The sequence below is a fragment of the Haematobia irritans genome, chromosome 5 (genome assembly GCF_050003625.1).
Source record: "Haematobia irritans isolate KBUSLIRL chromosome 5, ASM5000362v1, whole genome shotgun sequence".
In the NCBI taxonomy this organism is placed as follows: domain Eukaryota; kingdom Metazoa; phylum Arthropoda; class Insecta; order Diptera; family Muscidae; genus Haematobia; species Haematobia irritans.
Window position 1 is genome coordinate 91795137 of NC_134401.1, and position 17514 is coordinate 91812650.

Below are 17514 nucleotides of genomic sequence, written 5' to 3' on the forward strand. Positions count from 1 at the left end.
TTTACCAGGCGATACTTATGTATTCGAGATATAGGACAATTTGAGTAACATTTACAATTTTTGCTACTCAGCAGTGACGATTTTACAAGGATATTGGTTAGATCTTGCCAAGATATGTGGTCAAGTGTGGGCTGTGATATATTATTTGGTCAAGTCGGGCGACTAGGAGGAAACTATCCAGTCAATTGGAGGAAAATCCCATTGAAAATGGGTCTAAAATATATAGTCTACCATATTTTCTCAACTCTGGTGTACATATATATGGGAGCTATATATAATCTGAGCCGATTTTGACGAAATTTGACATGCTATCTCTGCTAAATTTCACGTAAATGGGAGAATAACTCTGACCCCCGTGGTCATTTGAGTGTAAATCTGGCGAAATATATATATGGGAGCTTTCCAAAATCAATAGGGATCGTCTTTGAGCCGAAAAAGGCCCCATACCAAATTTTAGGACAATCGGACTAAAACTGCGAGCTGTACTTTGCACACAAAAATACATCAACAGACAGACGGACAGACAGACAGACGGACATCGCTAAATCGACTCAGAATTTAATTCTAAGACGATCGGTATACTAAACGATGGGTCTCAGACTTTTCCTTCTTGGCGTTACATACAAATGCACAAACTTATTATACCCTGTACCACAGTAGTGGTGAAGGGTATAAAAAGCATGCTCGGTTCTAAAGTTTTTGTCTTTACTTTAAAAATGTTGGTATTGATTCCGAGCCTAAGAAGCAGAGAATACAAATAAGGATACTTTTAGTACACAATTTTCTTTTAAATTTGGGTGTTGTGTACTTGCTTCTAGGAAGCAAATTTTAATTTTTCGTTTTTTCTGCTTGTTTTCTTCATATGCTATCAAAGTCCTTTAAAAACGAGTTAACTTTATTTTCTAGATTCAGACTCGACTTTCAGTAGAAATTATACGTCTTTAAAATAAAGTGTTGAAAAACATACTTGAACCATTTTTTTTTCATTGTAATCAAGATGCAAACAGACAACAAATTTAAAGACAATTTCATTAATTTTAAAGAATTTTCTGAATTATTAATTAAGTCAAGTTGACCATAGCCCAAAAATGATTTCTTTCATGTTATGATACCCATATTTAAGTCAAATCACTTAATTATAAGGGCAATACGACTTCATTGAAAAGTTTATCGACTTTTGGACAAGAAAAAAAAAAACTTTATATTAGAGAAATGCGTCTTCTATGCCAAGCAAAATTTGCATTCGTATTTTAACCCTTTCAACCCCGAATTTTTTTAGGTATCGCTAAAATTTTTCTTTTACTTTTAATCATGTTGAAGTCATGTAAGAAGCGTCTAGCCAAAATTTCGGATCGCCACGCCGTTTTGTTAAGGCGGTAGAGAATGTTGCCTGTGGGCAACTTTGGGCAATTGTGACTACAAAATTGTTTGTTCTGTAATGATAGACGTATTACGTTTTATTGGATTTTTGTTAAAGGTTTTTGTTATTTTACAGTAAATATACGCTCATACTCGCGCATGCTCACACATTAACAACGTTTATGCCTCACGCATTCGCACGATTCACGACAATTTTCGAAATTCACGGCAAATTTTGTGATTCACGAATATTTTCGGAAAACGACAATTTTTGTGGCTCCATAAAATTCTCGTAATTCACGAAATTTCTCGTGACTCACGCTATTGAAATCTTAAGCGTGATTAAATAAGTAAAGGTGATTAAAATCGGTCAGCTTGAATTTAATCGTGAACGTGAATTTGTTCGTGATTGTGACTTGTTGTGTCTCTGTTTTACCGTGAGTGTGTATTTTATAGTAAACATGAATTTTATCGCAAACGCGAATTTTATCTTGAGCGTGAGTTGGATCGTGAGCATGAGTTGGGTCGTGAAAGTGAATTTTTATCGGGAGCGTGATTTCGGAGAAATTTTACTCACTCACAATCACGAACACAATTTGATTTGTACTCACGCTCACGCGCCACACATTTTTGTTTAATCCCATTCCCGCACATTCACGAGATTTCGTTTAAATTTCATTCACGACTTCGCTTGAATCACGCGTGTCTCACGAAAATGTTGTTTTGTTTTTTGTTTTGTTTTGAAACCATGTCAATTTAAAGTGGCAGTGTAAAAAACCAAAGTATTCTAATGCGACAATATTCGTACTAATCCACTAGTATGTTGCCAAGAATTTCGATATCTATGGTTTCCTCCCTTTTTACGATTCCTTCCATATTCCCCCCTGATATGTAGATATGTTTTCCTCATCATCGCCGCATTTCTCGTCACTGGGACATCTCAATCGAAGTTCAAAATTTGTTCAAAATCATTGTTTTTTAAACCTTTTTTTCCAGATCTTATGTCCAAAAATATGTAATTTTATTACCACAATTGCCCAAAGTTGCCCACAGGCAACTTTTCAATTTTAAAAATTTCTCATCTGTTGTTTTTTTGCAATTCTAAGATTTTACTTCCAGAAATATTTTATTTGACATGTACTACAACAGATTTAATAAAAACTTTCAACATTTTAGTTGTAATTTTTGAAAAAAGTCACATGTATAAAATTTTTGCTTTAAATTCCCAAATATTTTTTTCTGGAGACACGTGCGTATTAATGAAAAAATTTTTGGTAATTGGTAGCCAAATTAGCTAATTTTTCATTCAACTTGAAAAAAACGCTTGTAGCTTTCGATACTGTTACAGTTTTATGAACAAAAACAAAAACAACGCTGACAGTGAGTCTCAAAACACAAAAAGTTGCCCACAGGCAACTTTAGGGTCGAAAGGGTTAAAGACATTAAATCTTTGACCTCACGACAATATTTTTTTCAGTGTAGACAGTTACGAATATTGTTTCTATAGAGGTAAAATGGTGAAACATCGATTTATAAATGGTCTTTCAGTTATGGACATTGAGGCCATTAATTTAATGTAAAAAATTTCTAGTGGCTTTGATGAAACAAACTTTCTCCCAAAAGACCGGCTCAGATGTCAAAATTTCTACGACTCCGACTCCTGCTCCGACTCTACAGCCCTGGTGGAGAGTACACAAGATTCAGCATGACCAAACTCTCGACCATATTTACTTGTTTTTCGTTTGAAATACGAAGGAAAGATCTTGTTCGATATACAGGAACAGGGAATTAAAATCAAAATTTAACTCAAAATATATTTAGATTTTTTTTTATTTTATTCATCACGACATCAACAGATTATGATATGCAATACAAGTATATTCAAGTTATTTTTATGCTCTAGAAACAGTTCTTCCATCTAGAATAAATCTTAAGCACATTTTTTTATTTTCATATACAGTCAAAGAATAATTAAATTTTAATAGCGGGGCATAAGGCGGGAGAAATTTCTCATCAGCGCTATAGTTGGATAGGGTATACGGAAAATTCTGTAAATGTAAAAAAAATAAGAATATTATTCTAATCGCCATACCAGAAAAAATTTACTCACCGCCTTTACGGGGCAACTATAGGGCAAATTACTCGTACGCCTGGTCTCTTTCATTAAAGATTTTAAGAGCGGTACCGTGTCCGTTGCACTCAAAAATCTACATACGGCTATCTTCAAATCTAAAAATTTTAAAGCTGCCCTACCCGACCCCGGCATAGTAAAAATTTGGAAATTTATTTCAGAGTTTTCACTCAATTCTCGGGCAAATGTGAAATTAACATTGAAGGCATATTTGCTGAAGCCCATCTCTATTACTGTACACTCGAACATTTTTACAATGGCATCATCCTTCACGCAGGTAATTTTATCGACAACAAGTTTGAAACGCCTTTCAGCAGCCTAGATTTAGTTGATGACAACATTGAGAACAAGCCAATTCTTTGGCCAATCTTTTGCCACTTACCTCTGGTGTGAATTTCAAATTTTGTAATGCCAATAGGCAAAATAAATATTTGTCCAATGCCATATCACTTTTCCGCTACAAATATGCTTCCAAATGCTTTGAAAGCTGAATAACATCGAAACTGTACAGGAAATTTTTGTTTCGCATGGGGTATAGCAAAATGGAGATTTAATAGGTAATTATTTTAATGATATTTACCGCATACACCTAGACATCACTTTGCGTCGTTTCGTTTTGCGTTGTTTCGAAGTTGCGTCGCTGCTGAATTAGTACTAGTTTTCACTTTGCGTCGTTAGATTTTCGAAATAGCGTTGTTATCTGTCTTCAATCTTTGCATCTCAATCTCATAATTCACTTTGCGTCGTGGTTTTATCTGCGATGTAAAGCGAGGTCTAGGTGTATTTAATAATGTATGGATATTTATACCCAGCGCAACACTGTGGAACAGGGTATTATAAGTTAGTGCATATGTTTGCAACACCCAGAAGGAGACGAGATAGACACATGGTGTATTTGGCAATAATGCTCAGGGTGGGTCCCTGAGTCGATCTAGCCATTTTCGTCCGTCTGTCAGTGAACACATTTTTGTGATCAAAGTCTAGGTCGCAGTTCAAGTCCAATCGCCTTCAAATTTGGCACAAGTTCCTGTTTTGGGTCAGAATATAACCCCATTGATTTTGGAAGAAATCGGTTCAGATTTAGATATAGCTCCCATATATCTTTCGCCGATATGCACTTATATAGACCTAGAAGCCAGAGTTTTGCCCTGATTTGCTTGAAATTTTGCACAAACATAACACTTGGTCGTACAGTCAAGTGTGCAAAATTTGATTGAAAACGGTTCAGATTTAGATATAGCTCCCATATATATCTTTCGCCCGATATGGACCCAGAAACCAGAGTTTTACCCTAAAGGGTGTTACGGTCAAAATTTGGTCAATATAAACTTGACGTATTTCTTTCAATTTTGCATTTAAAAAAACTGAACACCCCTCATTTTGAAGGTGTGTATGTGTAGAATGTTGCTCCTATTTTGATTTTGGAATTCACTTTTCAGTTGTCAAAATGCCGTCCAAGCAAGAAGAGCAGCGTATCAAAATTTTGCTCGCGCATCGCGAAAATCCGAGCTACCCGCACGCAAAGTTGGCAAAATCGCTAAAAGTTGCCAAATCAACTGTTACAAATGTAATTAAAGTGTTTGGGGAACGTTTGTCGACAGCCAGGAAGTCTGGATCGGGGGGAAATCGAAAACCGGAAGCCGCTGAGACGACAAAGAGAGTTGCGGGTAGCTTCAAGCGAAACCCTAACCTCTCTCTCCGAGATGCCGCAAATAAGCTGGGTGTATCGTCTACAACCGTGCATCGAGCCAAAAACCGGACCGGACTATCGACCTACAAGAAGGTAGTGACTCCAAATCGCGATGATAAACAAAATACGACGGCCAAAGCGCGATCCCGGAGACTGTACACGACGATGCTGACGAAGTTTGATCGCGTGGTAATGGACGACGAAACCTACGTCAAAGCCGACTACAAGCAGCTTCCGGGACCGGAGTTTTATACGGCAAAAGGAAGGGGAAAGGTAGCAGATATTTTCAAGCACAAATAAAACTGTCAAAGTTCGCAAAGAAATATCTGGTTTGGCAAGCCATCTGTACCTGTGGCTTGAAAAGCAGCATTTTCATAGCATTCCGGGCATTTTCATAGCTTCAACCAAGAAATTTACGTGAAAGAGTGTTTGAATAAACGTCTGCTGCCTTTCCTGAAAAAAAACACGGTTGTTCCGTACTGTTTTGGCCGGATTTGGCATCTTGCCATTACGGTAAAAAGGCCATGGAGTGGTACGCCGCCAACAACGTGCAGGTGGTTCCCAAGGACAAGAACCCTCCCAACACGCCAGAGCTCCGCCCAATTGATAAATACTGGGCTATTGTCAAGCAGAACCTAAAGAAGACCAAAAAAACTGCTAAGGACGAGCAGCAGTTCAAGGCAACCTGGCTTTCTGCGGCGAAGAAGGTGGACAAGGTGGCTGTACAAAATCTGATGGCAGGTGTCAAGCGTGAGGCCCGGCAATTCGGATTTGGAAAAGCGAAAGCCTAACTGAATATTTTTGCTGAATTTTATACTAATTGAACTTGAAAAAGAAATTTAATTTGATTTTTTAAATAAACGATTTCACCGATTTACACGCGTTTTCCCTTGACCAAATTTTGACCGTATCACCCTTTAATTTGCTTGAAATTTTGAACAAGAAGAACAATTAGTACTATAGTCAAAAGTGCCAAATTTGATTGAAATCGGTTCAGATTTAGATATAGCTCCCATGTATATCTTTCGTCCGACTTTCCGTCATATGACAACAGAGGTCAAAGTTGTTCTCCGATTTACGTGACATTTTGCACAGGGAGTAGAATTAAAATACTAAGTGGTTGAAATCGGTTCAGATTTTGATATAGCTTCCATATATATGATTTTCCGATATAGGCAAAAATGGCCAAAATACCCACATTTTCCTTATAAAATCGCCACTGCTAAGTCGAAAACTTGTAAAAGTGACACAAATTTTTCTTTATTTCTAATACATATTTATCGGCCGATAAATCATAAATACACATTTGCCAAGTTGCCTCAAAATTAGACCAAATTTAAATGTTTCCCATATTTTTATACCCTCCACCATAGGATGTGGGGTATATTAACTTTGTCATTCCGTTTGTAACGCATCGAAGTATTGCTCTAAGACCCCATAAAGTATATATATTCTCGGTCGAGGTGAAATTCTGAGTCGATCTAAGCATGTCCGTCCGTCACGCTAACTTCCGAACGAAACAAGCTATCGACTTGAAACTTGGCACAAGTAGTTGTTATTGATGTAAGTCGGATGGTATTGCAAATGGGCCCTATCGGTCCACTTTTACGTATAGCCCCCATATAAACGGACCCCCAGATTTGGCTTGCGAAGCCTCTAAGAGAAGCATATTTCATCCGATGCGGCTGAAATTTGGTACATGGTGTTGATATATGGTCTGTAACAACCATGCAAAAATTGGTATGCATTAGTCCATAATTATATATAGCGCCCATATAAACCGATCTTCAGATTTGGCTTGCGGAGCCTCAAAGAGAAGCAAATTTCATCCGATCCGGTTGAAATTTGGAGCATGGGGTTAGTATATGGTCTCTAACAACCATGCCAGAATTGGTCCACATCGGTGCATAATTATATATAGCCCCCATATAAAGCGTTCCCCAGATTTGACCTCTTGGAGCAGCAAAACTCATCCGATCCGGTTCAAATTTGGAACGTGGTGTTAGTATATGGCCGCTAACAACCATACCAATATTGGTCCATATCTATAGTTAGGTTAAAGTGGCCGCCCGATTAAGTTTCAGACTCACTTAGACTATTCAGTCCATTGTTATATATAGCCGATCCCCAATCACACAGAAATTGATCCATACCGGTTCATAATCATGATTGCCTCTCGAGCCAAAACTAATCTACAAAAATTTTATTTATATAGAAAATTTTATCAAATGTTTATTTCTATAGAATATTTTGTCAAAATTTTATTTCTATAGAAAATTTTGTTAAAATTTTATTTCTATAGAAAATTAGGTTTCATTTCTATAGAACTTTTTTCAAAATCTTATTTCTACAGTAAATTTTGTCATAGTTTTATTTCGATATTAAATTTTGTCAAAATTTTATTTCTATTGTCAAACAGAATTATATACGTATTTAATCGGTCTTTTTATACCCACCACCATAGAATGGTGACGGGGGTATAATAAGTTTGTCATTCCGTTTGTAACGCATCGAAATATCGATTTCCGACTATATAAAGTATATATATTCTTGATCAGGGAGAAATTCTAAGACGATATAACGATGTCCGTCTGTCCGTCTGTCTGTCTGTCTGTCTGTCTGTCTGTCTGTTGTAATCACGCTACAGTCTTCAATAATGAAGCAATCGTGCTGAAATTTTGCACAAACTCGTCTTTTGTCTGCAGGCAGGTCAAGTTCGAAGATGGGCTATATCGGTCCAGGTTTTGATATAGTCCCCATATAAACCGACCTCCCGATTTGGGGTCTTGGGCTTATAGAAATAGTAGTTTTTATCCAATTTGCATGCAATTTGAAATCTAGGGGTATTTTATGCCCGTAAAGAGGTGTGCCAAAAATGGTGAGTATCGGTCCATGTTTTGGTATAGCCCCCATATAGACCGATCTCCCGATTTTACTTCTTGGGCTTATAGAAACCGCAGTTTTTATTCAATTTACCTGAAATTGGAAATCAAGAGGTATTGTAGGACCACAAATACGTGTGCCAAAAATTGTGGGTATCGGTCAATGTTTTGGTATGGTCCCCATATAAAACGACCTCCCGATTTGGGGTCTTGGGCTTATAGAAACCGTAGTTTTTATCAAATTTGTCTGAAATTGGAAACCTAGAGGTATTTTAGGGCCGTAAAGAGGTGTGCCGAAAATGGTGAGTATCGGTCCATATTTTGGTATAGCCCCCATATAGACCGATTTCCCGAGTTTACTTCTTGGGCTTCTAGAATCCGAAGTTTTTATTCAATTTACCTGAAATTGTAAATCTAGAGGTATTATAGGACCACAAATACGTGTGCCAAAAATTGTGAGTATCGGTCCATGTTTTGGTATGGTCCCCATATAAAACGACCTCCCGATTTGGGTCTTGGGTTTATAGAAACCGTAGTTTTTATCCAATTTGTCTGAAATTGGAAATCTAGAGGTATTTTAGGACCATAAAGAGGTGTGCCGAAAATGGTGAGTATCGGTCCATATTTTGGTATATCCCCCATATATACCGATTTCCCGATTTTACTTCTTGGGCTTCTAGAAACCGTAGGTTTTATCTGATTTGCCTGAAATTGTAAATATTCTGGTATTTTAGGCTCACAAAAACGTGCATCGGATTAAGTTTTTATCGGTCCATTTGGTAATGCCTCCATATAGACCGACTTCACTTTTTGAGGGTGTAGAAGGCGCACTGATCATGAAAATTGCTTGAAACTCAATGTAAAATTTCCAGATTTAAGATTTCAAATCAAGACGTTATTTTATAATTTACTTGCACACTTACAAGAGATGTTAATGATTCCTCTAAAACTCAAACAAAAATGGTTCTTATAAATCCAGAATCTGATATAGTCCTCATAGTTGAAATCTTTAAATTTATCTTCGGGAAGTGTCCTCAAGTCCTCAAGCCCTCCTGAAATTTCAAAGGAAACCCTAATATTTGGTTCATGGTGGTGGGTATTTAAGATTCGGCCCGGCCGAACTTACTGCTGTATATACTTGTTTATTTTAAAATATACCACGTATGGACTTACTTACAATTTAGAAGACGGTGTTAAGAGGTTTTAAGATATCCATGGTGGAGGGTACATAAGCTTCGGACTAGCCGAACTTACGGCCGTATATACTTGTTTTTTGTCCTAACATTGTGTTCCACCCCAGGGCATTAGCCGACTTAATTTAAAGACTATAAATATTGTAGAACTCTGTCCAGATCTGGTCAGATATATATATTAGAGGTCTGCACAATTCCATTTGTAAATGCAGAGTACACGTGTACTTGCTAAATGAGTACATCTATTTGAGAGAGTCGCAAAACAATTGGTACACATTTTAATGAACACCAAAAGCCACGAGTAACTTCTTGTTGCTACTCTGATGTCTTCACTACCAACAAACACATATTCCTCTTTCTCTCTTATTGAAGTGTACTCAGAGTGGTCACGTCAGTGCTGCCGCTACTACTTCAATCGAAGTATTTTGCTTCATTTTCACAAAATTTACTTCGTCACTCCTTCTTCCAAAAATCTGCTTCACTTTTTGTTCTGCTTCAAATTTTAAAATTTTTCCCCATATTACCTAATTGTTTTTCCTATTCCTTTAATTACGATGAACATAGCGGTTTTAATCATTGAATTATTAACCGATGTGGACCAATTTTTGCACAGTTGTTATATACCATATACTTACACCATGTACCAAATTTCAGCCGGATCGGATGAAATTTGGTTCTCTTAGAGGCTCCGCAAGCCAAATCGGGGGATCAGTTTATATGGGGGCTATATAATTATGGACCGATGTGGACCAATTTTTGCATGGATGTTAGAGATCACATGCTGAAACCATGTACCAAATTTCAGCTGGATCGGATGAAATTTGCTTCTCTTAGAGTCCCCGCAAGCCAAATTTGGGGGTCCGTTTATATGGGGGCTATACGTAAAAGTGAACCGATATGGTCCATTTGCAATACCATACGACCTACATCAATAACAACTATTTGTGCCAAGTTTCAAGTCGATAGCTTGTTTCGTTCGGAAGTTAGCGTGATTTCAACAGACGGACGGACGGACCGACATGCTCAGATCGACTCAGAATTTCACCACGACCCAGAATATATGTACTGTATGGGGTCTTAGAGCAATATTTCGATGTGTTACAAACGGAATGACAAAGTTAATATACCCCCATCCTATGGTGGAGGGTATAATAAAATGAATTCTATTGTTTTGGTTTAAAAAATGTATGCTACTTCAATTTTATTCAATCTACTCCACTTTTTTCCAAAATCTACTTCACTCAATTTTTCACTAGCGGCAGCACTGGGTCACGTCGAGTATGTTGCTAGAACAAAACTTCATAGAGTACTCCATGTACCATGTGGAGTTTCAGAAATACAAAAAAACAATTACTCTCCATAATATATGTTTTCGGATTGATATAAAGAACGGCAAACGTTAAGGTAAGTGTGTGACATACATAAATATATGAAATATGTGACATACATACATATCTATGATTAATAATAATGGAAAGTTTTGCTTCGCATATAACTGAGAAATACTTGTGGTACCACGTGAAGTGAAGAGAATCCATGTTGTACTTTTTCTCAAGTACTTACATTTTTATCGTTTCGGATAAGTACTTGGTGGTATTTGACAAGCAAGTGTTCTCTTCACTTCTCTACTTGCGCTCTGAGAGAAAGACAGTGTATGTACTATATTCGACAGCGAATTGCATACATGTAGTGAAAAGTTATTCGATGCAGACTTCTAATATATATATATACCCTGCACCACTTTGTAGATCTACATTTTCGATATCATATCAAATCCGTCAAATGTGTTGGGTACGTATATGGGAACATAAACCTTTATATATCGCATCCAACACATTTGACGGGTTAGCTACGATATTGAAAATGTGAATCTACATAGTGGTGTAGGGTATACTATAGTCGGCCCCGCCCGACTTTTGACTTCCTTAACTTGATTTTGATAAATTAGTAATTAGCAGCACCATTAACATGAGCCGCAAATTCTTAATGAAGTGGGACAGCAGAAAATTAACGCTATTATGAAATTTGGTGCAGGGTATTTTTTTGTTTGCACAACGAACGATAGCCATTGAATAAAATGTGGATATAGCACCCATATATATAACCCGATTTTCCAAATTTGTGCTATAACGACCTTATATAACAAGTTGGCTGATAAGTCCCCCATTTTGGCAGTACTCCTTTGGTTTTGCCTCAAAATATGTCTCAGTTTCCGCGATCACCTCTTCATTGCAGCCAAATTTTTTCCCTGCGAGCATCCTTTTGAGGTCTGAGAACAAGAACAAGTCGCTAGGGTCAGATCTGGAGAATACGGTGGGTGGGGAAGAAATTCGAAGCCCAATTCATGAATTTTTGCCATCGTTCTCAATGCCTTGTGGCAGGGTGCGTTGTCTTGGTGGAACAACACTTTTTTTTAATATGGGGCCGTTTTGCCGCGATTTCGACCTTCAAACGCTCCAATAGCACCATATAATAGTTACTGTTGATGGTTTTTCTCTTCTCAAGATAATCGATACAAATTATTCCATGCGCATCCCAAAAAAACAGAGGCCATTACTTTGCCAGCGTACTTTTGAGTCTTTCCACGCTTAGAAGACGGTTCACCGGTCGCTGTCCACTCAGCCGACTGTCGATTGGACTCAGGAGTGTAGTGGTGGAGCCATGTTTCATCCATCGTCACATATCGACGGAAAAACTCGGGTGTATTACGAGTTAACAGCTGCAAACACCGCTCAGAATCATCAACACGTTGTTGTTTTTAGTCAAATGTGAGCTCGCGCGGCAGCCATTTTGCACAGAGCTTCCGCATATCCAAATATTCATGAATGATATGACCAACACGTTCCTTTGATATCTTTAAGCCCTCTGCTATCTCGATCAACTTCATTTTACGGTCATTCAAAATCATTTTGTGGATTTTTTGATGTTTTCGTCGGTAGCCACCTCTTTCGGGCGTCCACTGCGTTCACCGTCCTCCGTGCTCATTTCACCACGCTTGAATTTTGCATACCAATCAATTATTGTCGATTTCCCTGGGGCAGAGTCCAGAAACTCATTATCAAGCCAAGTTTTTGCTTCCACCGTATTTTTTCACTTCAGAAAACATTATTTTATCAAAACACGAAATTCCTTTTTTCCATTTTTTCACAATAACAAAAGTTGCTTCACAAATTTTAACACGAATCATTTGAAGGTTGGTACTATATGAAAATAATATGCATTTAATACTAGCGACGCCATCTATGTGTCAGACCGGGGACTCAAAGTTGGCTAAATCTAATCTATAGTACTAACTATATGTGCAAAAAATCATCCGAATCGGTTCATATATGTTACACGTATGTATCGGAGTAATGGAGTCAATATTATTGGCGCACTAACAAGGACATTTTTCATCAGCCTGGACTCATCAGCCCAACTCCGGAGTCGACTAATAAAACTAAATCTCATTAATTTGTAATTCTAACATATTGTGAAGGGTACCTAAAACGTATCGATTTAATCTAATTTATTTGTGTGTGCAAAAGGGCTCTATGTTTCACATTTGATGCCAATTAAACTCTATATTAGAGGTGTGCACGTGAGTAATATGTTGCACACGTTCATGCACACTCACGACGGAGAAATCTTATTCACGCACACTCACGCACGATGTTTTTGGTAGGACTCACTCACACGCACGTTCACGAGAAGAATTTGTAATCAAGGACGAAAATCTTTTAAATGTCCTGACTCACGAAAATTATCGTAACTCACGAATAATTTTATGACTCATTTACCTACATAGAAAAAAATTTCACGAAAAATTTTCCAATTACAGTTTTAATTGAGTTTTAAAAAATATTCAATTAAAAATTTATCAATTAATTTTTTAATTGGATCAATTAATGTTTTAATTGACCTTCAATTAATTTTTTAATCGTTGTCCTCAGCGTGACTCACGACAATTTCGTGTCACATGCACACCTCTATATTTCAAATTTAAACAAATGTAAAACGAAGTGTATTCTACCATATTTCCCCAAATAATGCGTCATTTACACAAGCCGGAGGCTTATCTAAGTCTTAAAATATTCTGTGGAAAGTCTGGGGAAGTCATCATCAAAGACAGGACTAATCATGTGCTGCAAAGAATACAAAATTCTCAAAATACCTTGGGGTTATTTTGGAAACGAAGCTGAACTTTAAGCTTAAAATAAAGGAAAGGCGAGAAAAGCCACAGTAGCTTTGTACTTGTGCAGAAAGACAAAAGGAAAATAGTAGGAACTAAACCCGAAAACTTTTCATTGGTTGTTCACGGCAGTTGTTAGACCTGGAATGCTATATGGTTTGTGGTCTGGTGGCCGGCACTTCTGCAGCCGACAAGTGTAGATAAAGTTCAGCGAATGGCGTTCTTGTGTATCTCAGGCGCATTCAGTAAGACAGGAATAGATTCCCTTAATGTCATGCTACATCTATTGCCTTTAGACATATTAGCTAACAGTCAGCAGCAACAACGACTATACGGTTGCCTTATCTATCGCTGTGGTCGGAAAAAACGCACGGTCACAGTTCGGTCCTCAAAATAATGCCAAGCGTAGTGGCTTACACTCTGGCGAAACCACTTTTCAACAAAAAGTTTGAAACTCTAATTCCCAGTGAGTATTGGTGCACACAGACCCCGGCGAATAAACGTTTTAAAGATTTCTACACCAACGGCTCCAAATTGAATGGACAAGTGGGTCTCGCAGTATATTCTAGAGACCTGGAACCTCGAATAGCGAAAAGATTACCAACTCAATGTAGTGTTTTTCAGGATGAAATATTAGCAATGAAAAAGGTGGAAAATTGGCTGAGAAATAATGTTTCAACAAATGTTGGCATTAATATGTACTCAGACAGTCAACCTTCAATAAAATCCTTGGACTCTGTGTTCCTTAACTCAAAAACTTCCATCGACTGCAGCAAATCTCTCAATGAGATGGTTGATCAGTACAATATTGACTGGCCATAGGAACATACCGGGGAACTGCGATGCGGATGAGTTAGCAAGGCTAGGAACTACCTTAAATATTCTAGGGGAACTAGAATCTGTTGGTATGCCTCTAGCTACCTGTAAGCTCTTACTGCTTGAGAAGGCTGTTATGGTGGCAAATGTTCGATGGGAGAATTGCAAGGGTTGCAACGACACCAAGCAAATATGGCCCCATTTAAACTTAAACCGCACACTAGATATGATAGTGTTCTCAAGATATATATATATATATATATATATATATATATATATATATATATATATATATATATATATATATATATATATATATATATATATATATATATATATATATATATATATATATATATATATATATATATATATATATATATATATATATATATATATATATATATATATATATATATATATAATTTAAATATATGAAAAACAATCGTTTTTCGCCCCTGTATGCGCCCACTCCCGCTCTCTGTCTAACCATATCCCAATTTACTTATATCGCATCTAATTGTTTTCACTAAAACTAAATGCATAGATGCTGCCCTTAGCAGTCAATGCTTCTTTCTCTTTTTATCATACATTTACTGTATGATAAAAATAAACAATAAACAAGTATATACAGCCGTAAGTTCGACCAGGCCGAATCTTATGTACCCTCCACCATGGATTGCATAAAAACTTCTATTAAAGACTGTCATCCACAATGGAATTACTTGGTTTGCAGTAACACTTGCCAATGGCACGGTATCTCAAAAATTCTTAGAAGACGGTCTAAATTGTAAGTTAGTCCATACGTGGTATATATTAGACAAAAAAGGTATATATTGGGAAGTCTACAAATAATTACGATACGACCGATATGGAAATTTGCGCGGTAATTAGAGAGCCAGAATTGTAATATAAGTGTCGCTTTATATGGGGGATTTGTGCAATTATGAACCGGTATGGACCAATTTTTGTGTGATTGGGGATCGGTTTATCTGAGGGCTATATATAACTATAGACCAATATGGACCTAGTTAGGCATGATTGTTAACGGCCATATACTAGCACAATGTACCAAATCTCAACTAAATCGGATGAAATTTGCTCCTCCCAGAGGCTCCCAAAACAAATCTGGATATCGGTTTATATGGGGGCTATATATAATTATAAACCGATATGGACCAATTTTTGTATGGTTATTAGAGGCTATATACGTATCTCACGAACCATACGTACACCATGTACCAAATGTCAACCGGATCGGATGAATTTTGCTCTTCCAAAAAGCTCTGGAGGTCAGATCTGGGGGGTCAAATCGGAATATATAGGGGCTATATAAGTATGAACCGATATGGACCAATTTTTGCATGGTTATTAGAGACCATACACTAACATGACGTACCAAATTTCAACTGGATCGGATGAATTTTGCTCCTCCAAGAGGCTCCGGAGGTCAAATCTGGGGATCGGTTTATATGGAGGCTATATATAATTATGGACCGATATAGACCAATTTTTTTGCATGGTTGTTAGAGACTATATACGTACACCACGTAAAATTTCAACCGGATCGGATAAAATTTGCTTCTCTAAGAGGCTCCGCAAACCAAATCTGGGGGGTCGGTTTATATGGGGGCTATACGTAAAAGTGATCCAATATGGCCCATTTGCAATATCATCCGACCTACATCAATAACAACTACGTATGCCAAGTTTCAAGTCGACAGCTTGTTTCGTTCGGAAGTTAGCGTGATTTCAACAGACGGACGGACATGATTAGATCGACTCAGATTTTAGAGGTGTGCACGTGCCACGCTGGTGACAATGGTGTGAGTGGGCGTGAGCGAGCGTGAGTAACGAAACTAATTTCTTCGTGAGTGTGCGTGAGTAACGAATTTCGGAAAAATACGCTCACGAAAATAATCCCGCCCACGGACAAAAAACGCTTACGAGTTGAATACATTTAAAATTTTATTGGCAACTGGGATGTTAAGAGTTTGTTAACACGTTCGCTGCCGCCGTATGTTAAAACAAGTATATACAGCAGTAAATTCGGCCGGGCCGAATTTTAAATACCCACCACCATGAATTAAATATGATAGTTTACTTTGAAAACTCTTCGTCGTAGTGGGTTACTTGATAATATATAGAATTGTAAGGGTTTGATGACAAATCTTCTCCCAAGGCAGTCAGCTCCCGAAGGCAAACTTTAAAGATTCTACCTATGAAGACCAGATAAGATTCTAGATTTATGAGAACCAATTTTGTTTGAGTTTTAGAGAAATTATAAACATATCGTGTATATGATTAAATTACGCCTTGATTTAAAATCTTAAATCTGCAGATTTTTTCCGTCATTATTTAAATAAATACGATGAGTAAAATCTGGAAATTTTACTTTCAGTTTGAAGCAATTTTCATGATCAGTGCGCCTGCTATTTTAGAGAATTTTAGAGTTGAATAAACGAAAATACTTTATAAGAAAAGGAAATTTCGTTTGTCTAAAATTTCATTATAGATTACTAATTTCCAGCAAATCTGATAAAAACTACGGATTCTAGAAGCCCAAGAAATAAAGCCGGGAGATCGGTGTATATGGGGGCTATACCAAAACATGGACCGATAGGTACCATTTGCTACTCATATATTTGTGATCTTAAAATACCTCCAGAATTTCAAACAAATTGGCTAGAAAACATAGTCTCTAGACGCCCAAGAACATCAGTCTATATGGGGGTTATACCAAAAAATGGACCGATATACCTCAATTTCGGTACACTTATTTGTGGTCTAAAAATACCTCTACATTTCGAATTTCAGGCAAATCGGGTAATAAATACAGTTTATAGAAGCTCAAGAATTTCAGGCAAAGCGGGTGGTAAATATAGTTTCTAGAAGCCCAAGAAGCAAAATCGGGAGATCGGTCTATATGGGGGCTATACCAAAAATGAACCGATGGGCACCATTTTCGGCACACCTTTTTATGGTCCCAAAAGAACTCTAGATTTTCAATTTCAGGAAAATCGGATAGAAAATATAGTTTCTAGAAGCCCAAGAAGCGAAATCGGGAGATCAGTCTCTATGGGGCCTATATCAAAACATAGACCGATGAGCACCATTTTCGGCACACCTTTTTATGGTCCTCAAATGCCTCTAGATTTCTAATTTCAGGCAAATCGTATTGTAAATATAGTTTCTAGAAGCCCTAGAAGCAAAATCGGGATATCGGTCTATATGGGGGCTATACCAAAACATGGACCGATTGGCACCATTTT

The 17514-nt window shown here is 37.3% G+C and overlaps 1 protein-coding gene across 1 annotated transcript in view; it reads right to left on the bottom strand.

The window, feature by feature from the left end:
• Positions 1-4164: 4164 nt before the first annotated feature.
• LOC142239917 (uncharacterized) overlaps positions 4165-17514 on the bottom strand; it is a 91059-nt gene continuing 77709 nt past the window's right edge. Inside the window, exon 3 of the mRNA XM_075311656.1 lies at positions 4165-4309. Coding sequence (XP_075167771.1) covers positions 4165-4309 — 145 coding nt within the window. The remainder of the gene's footprint in view (positions 4310-17514) is intronic.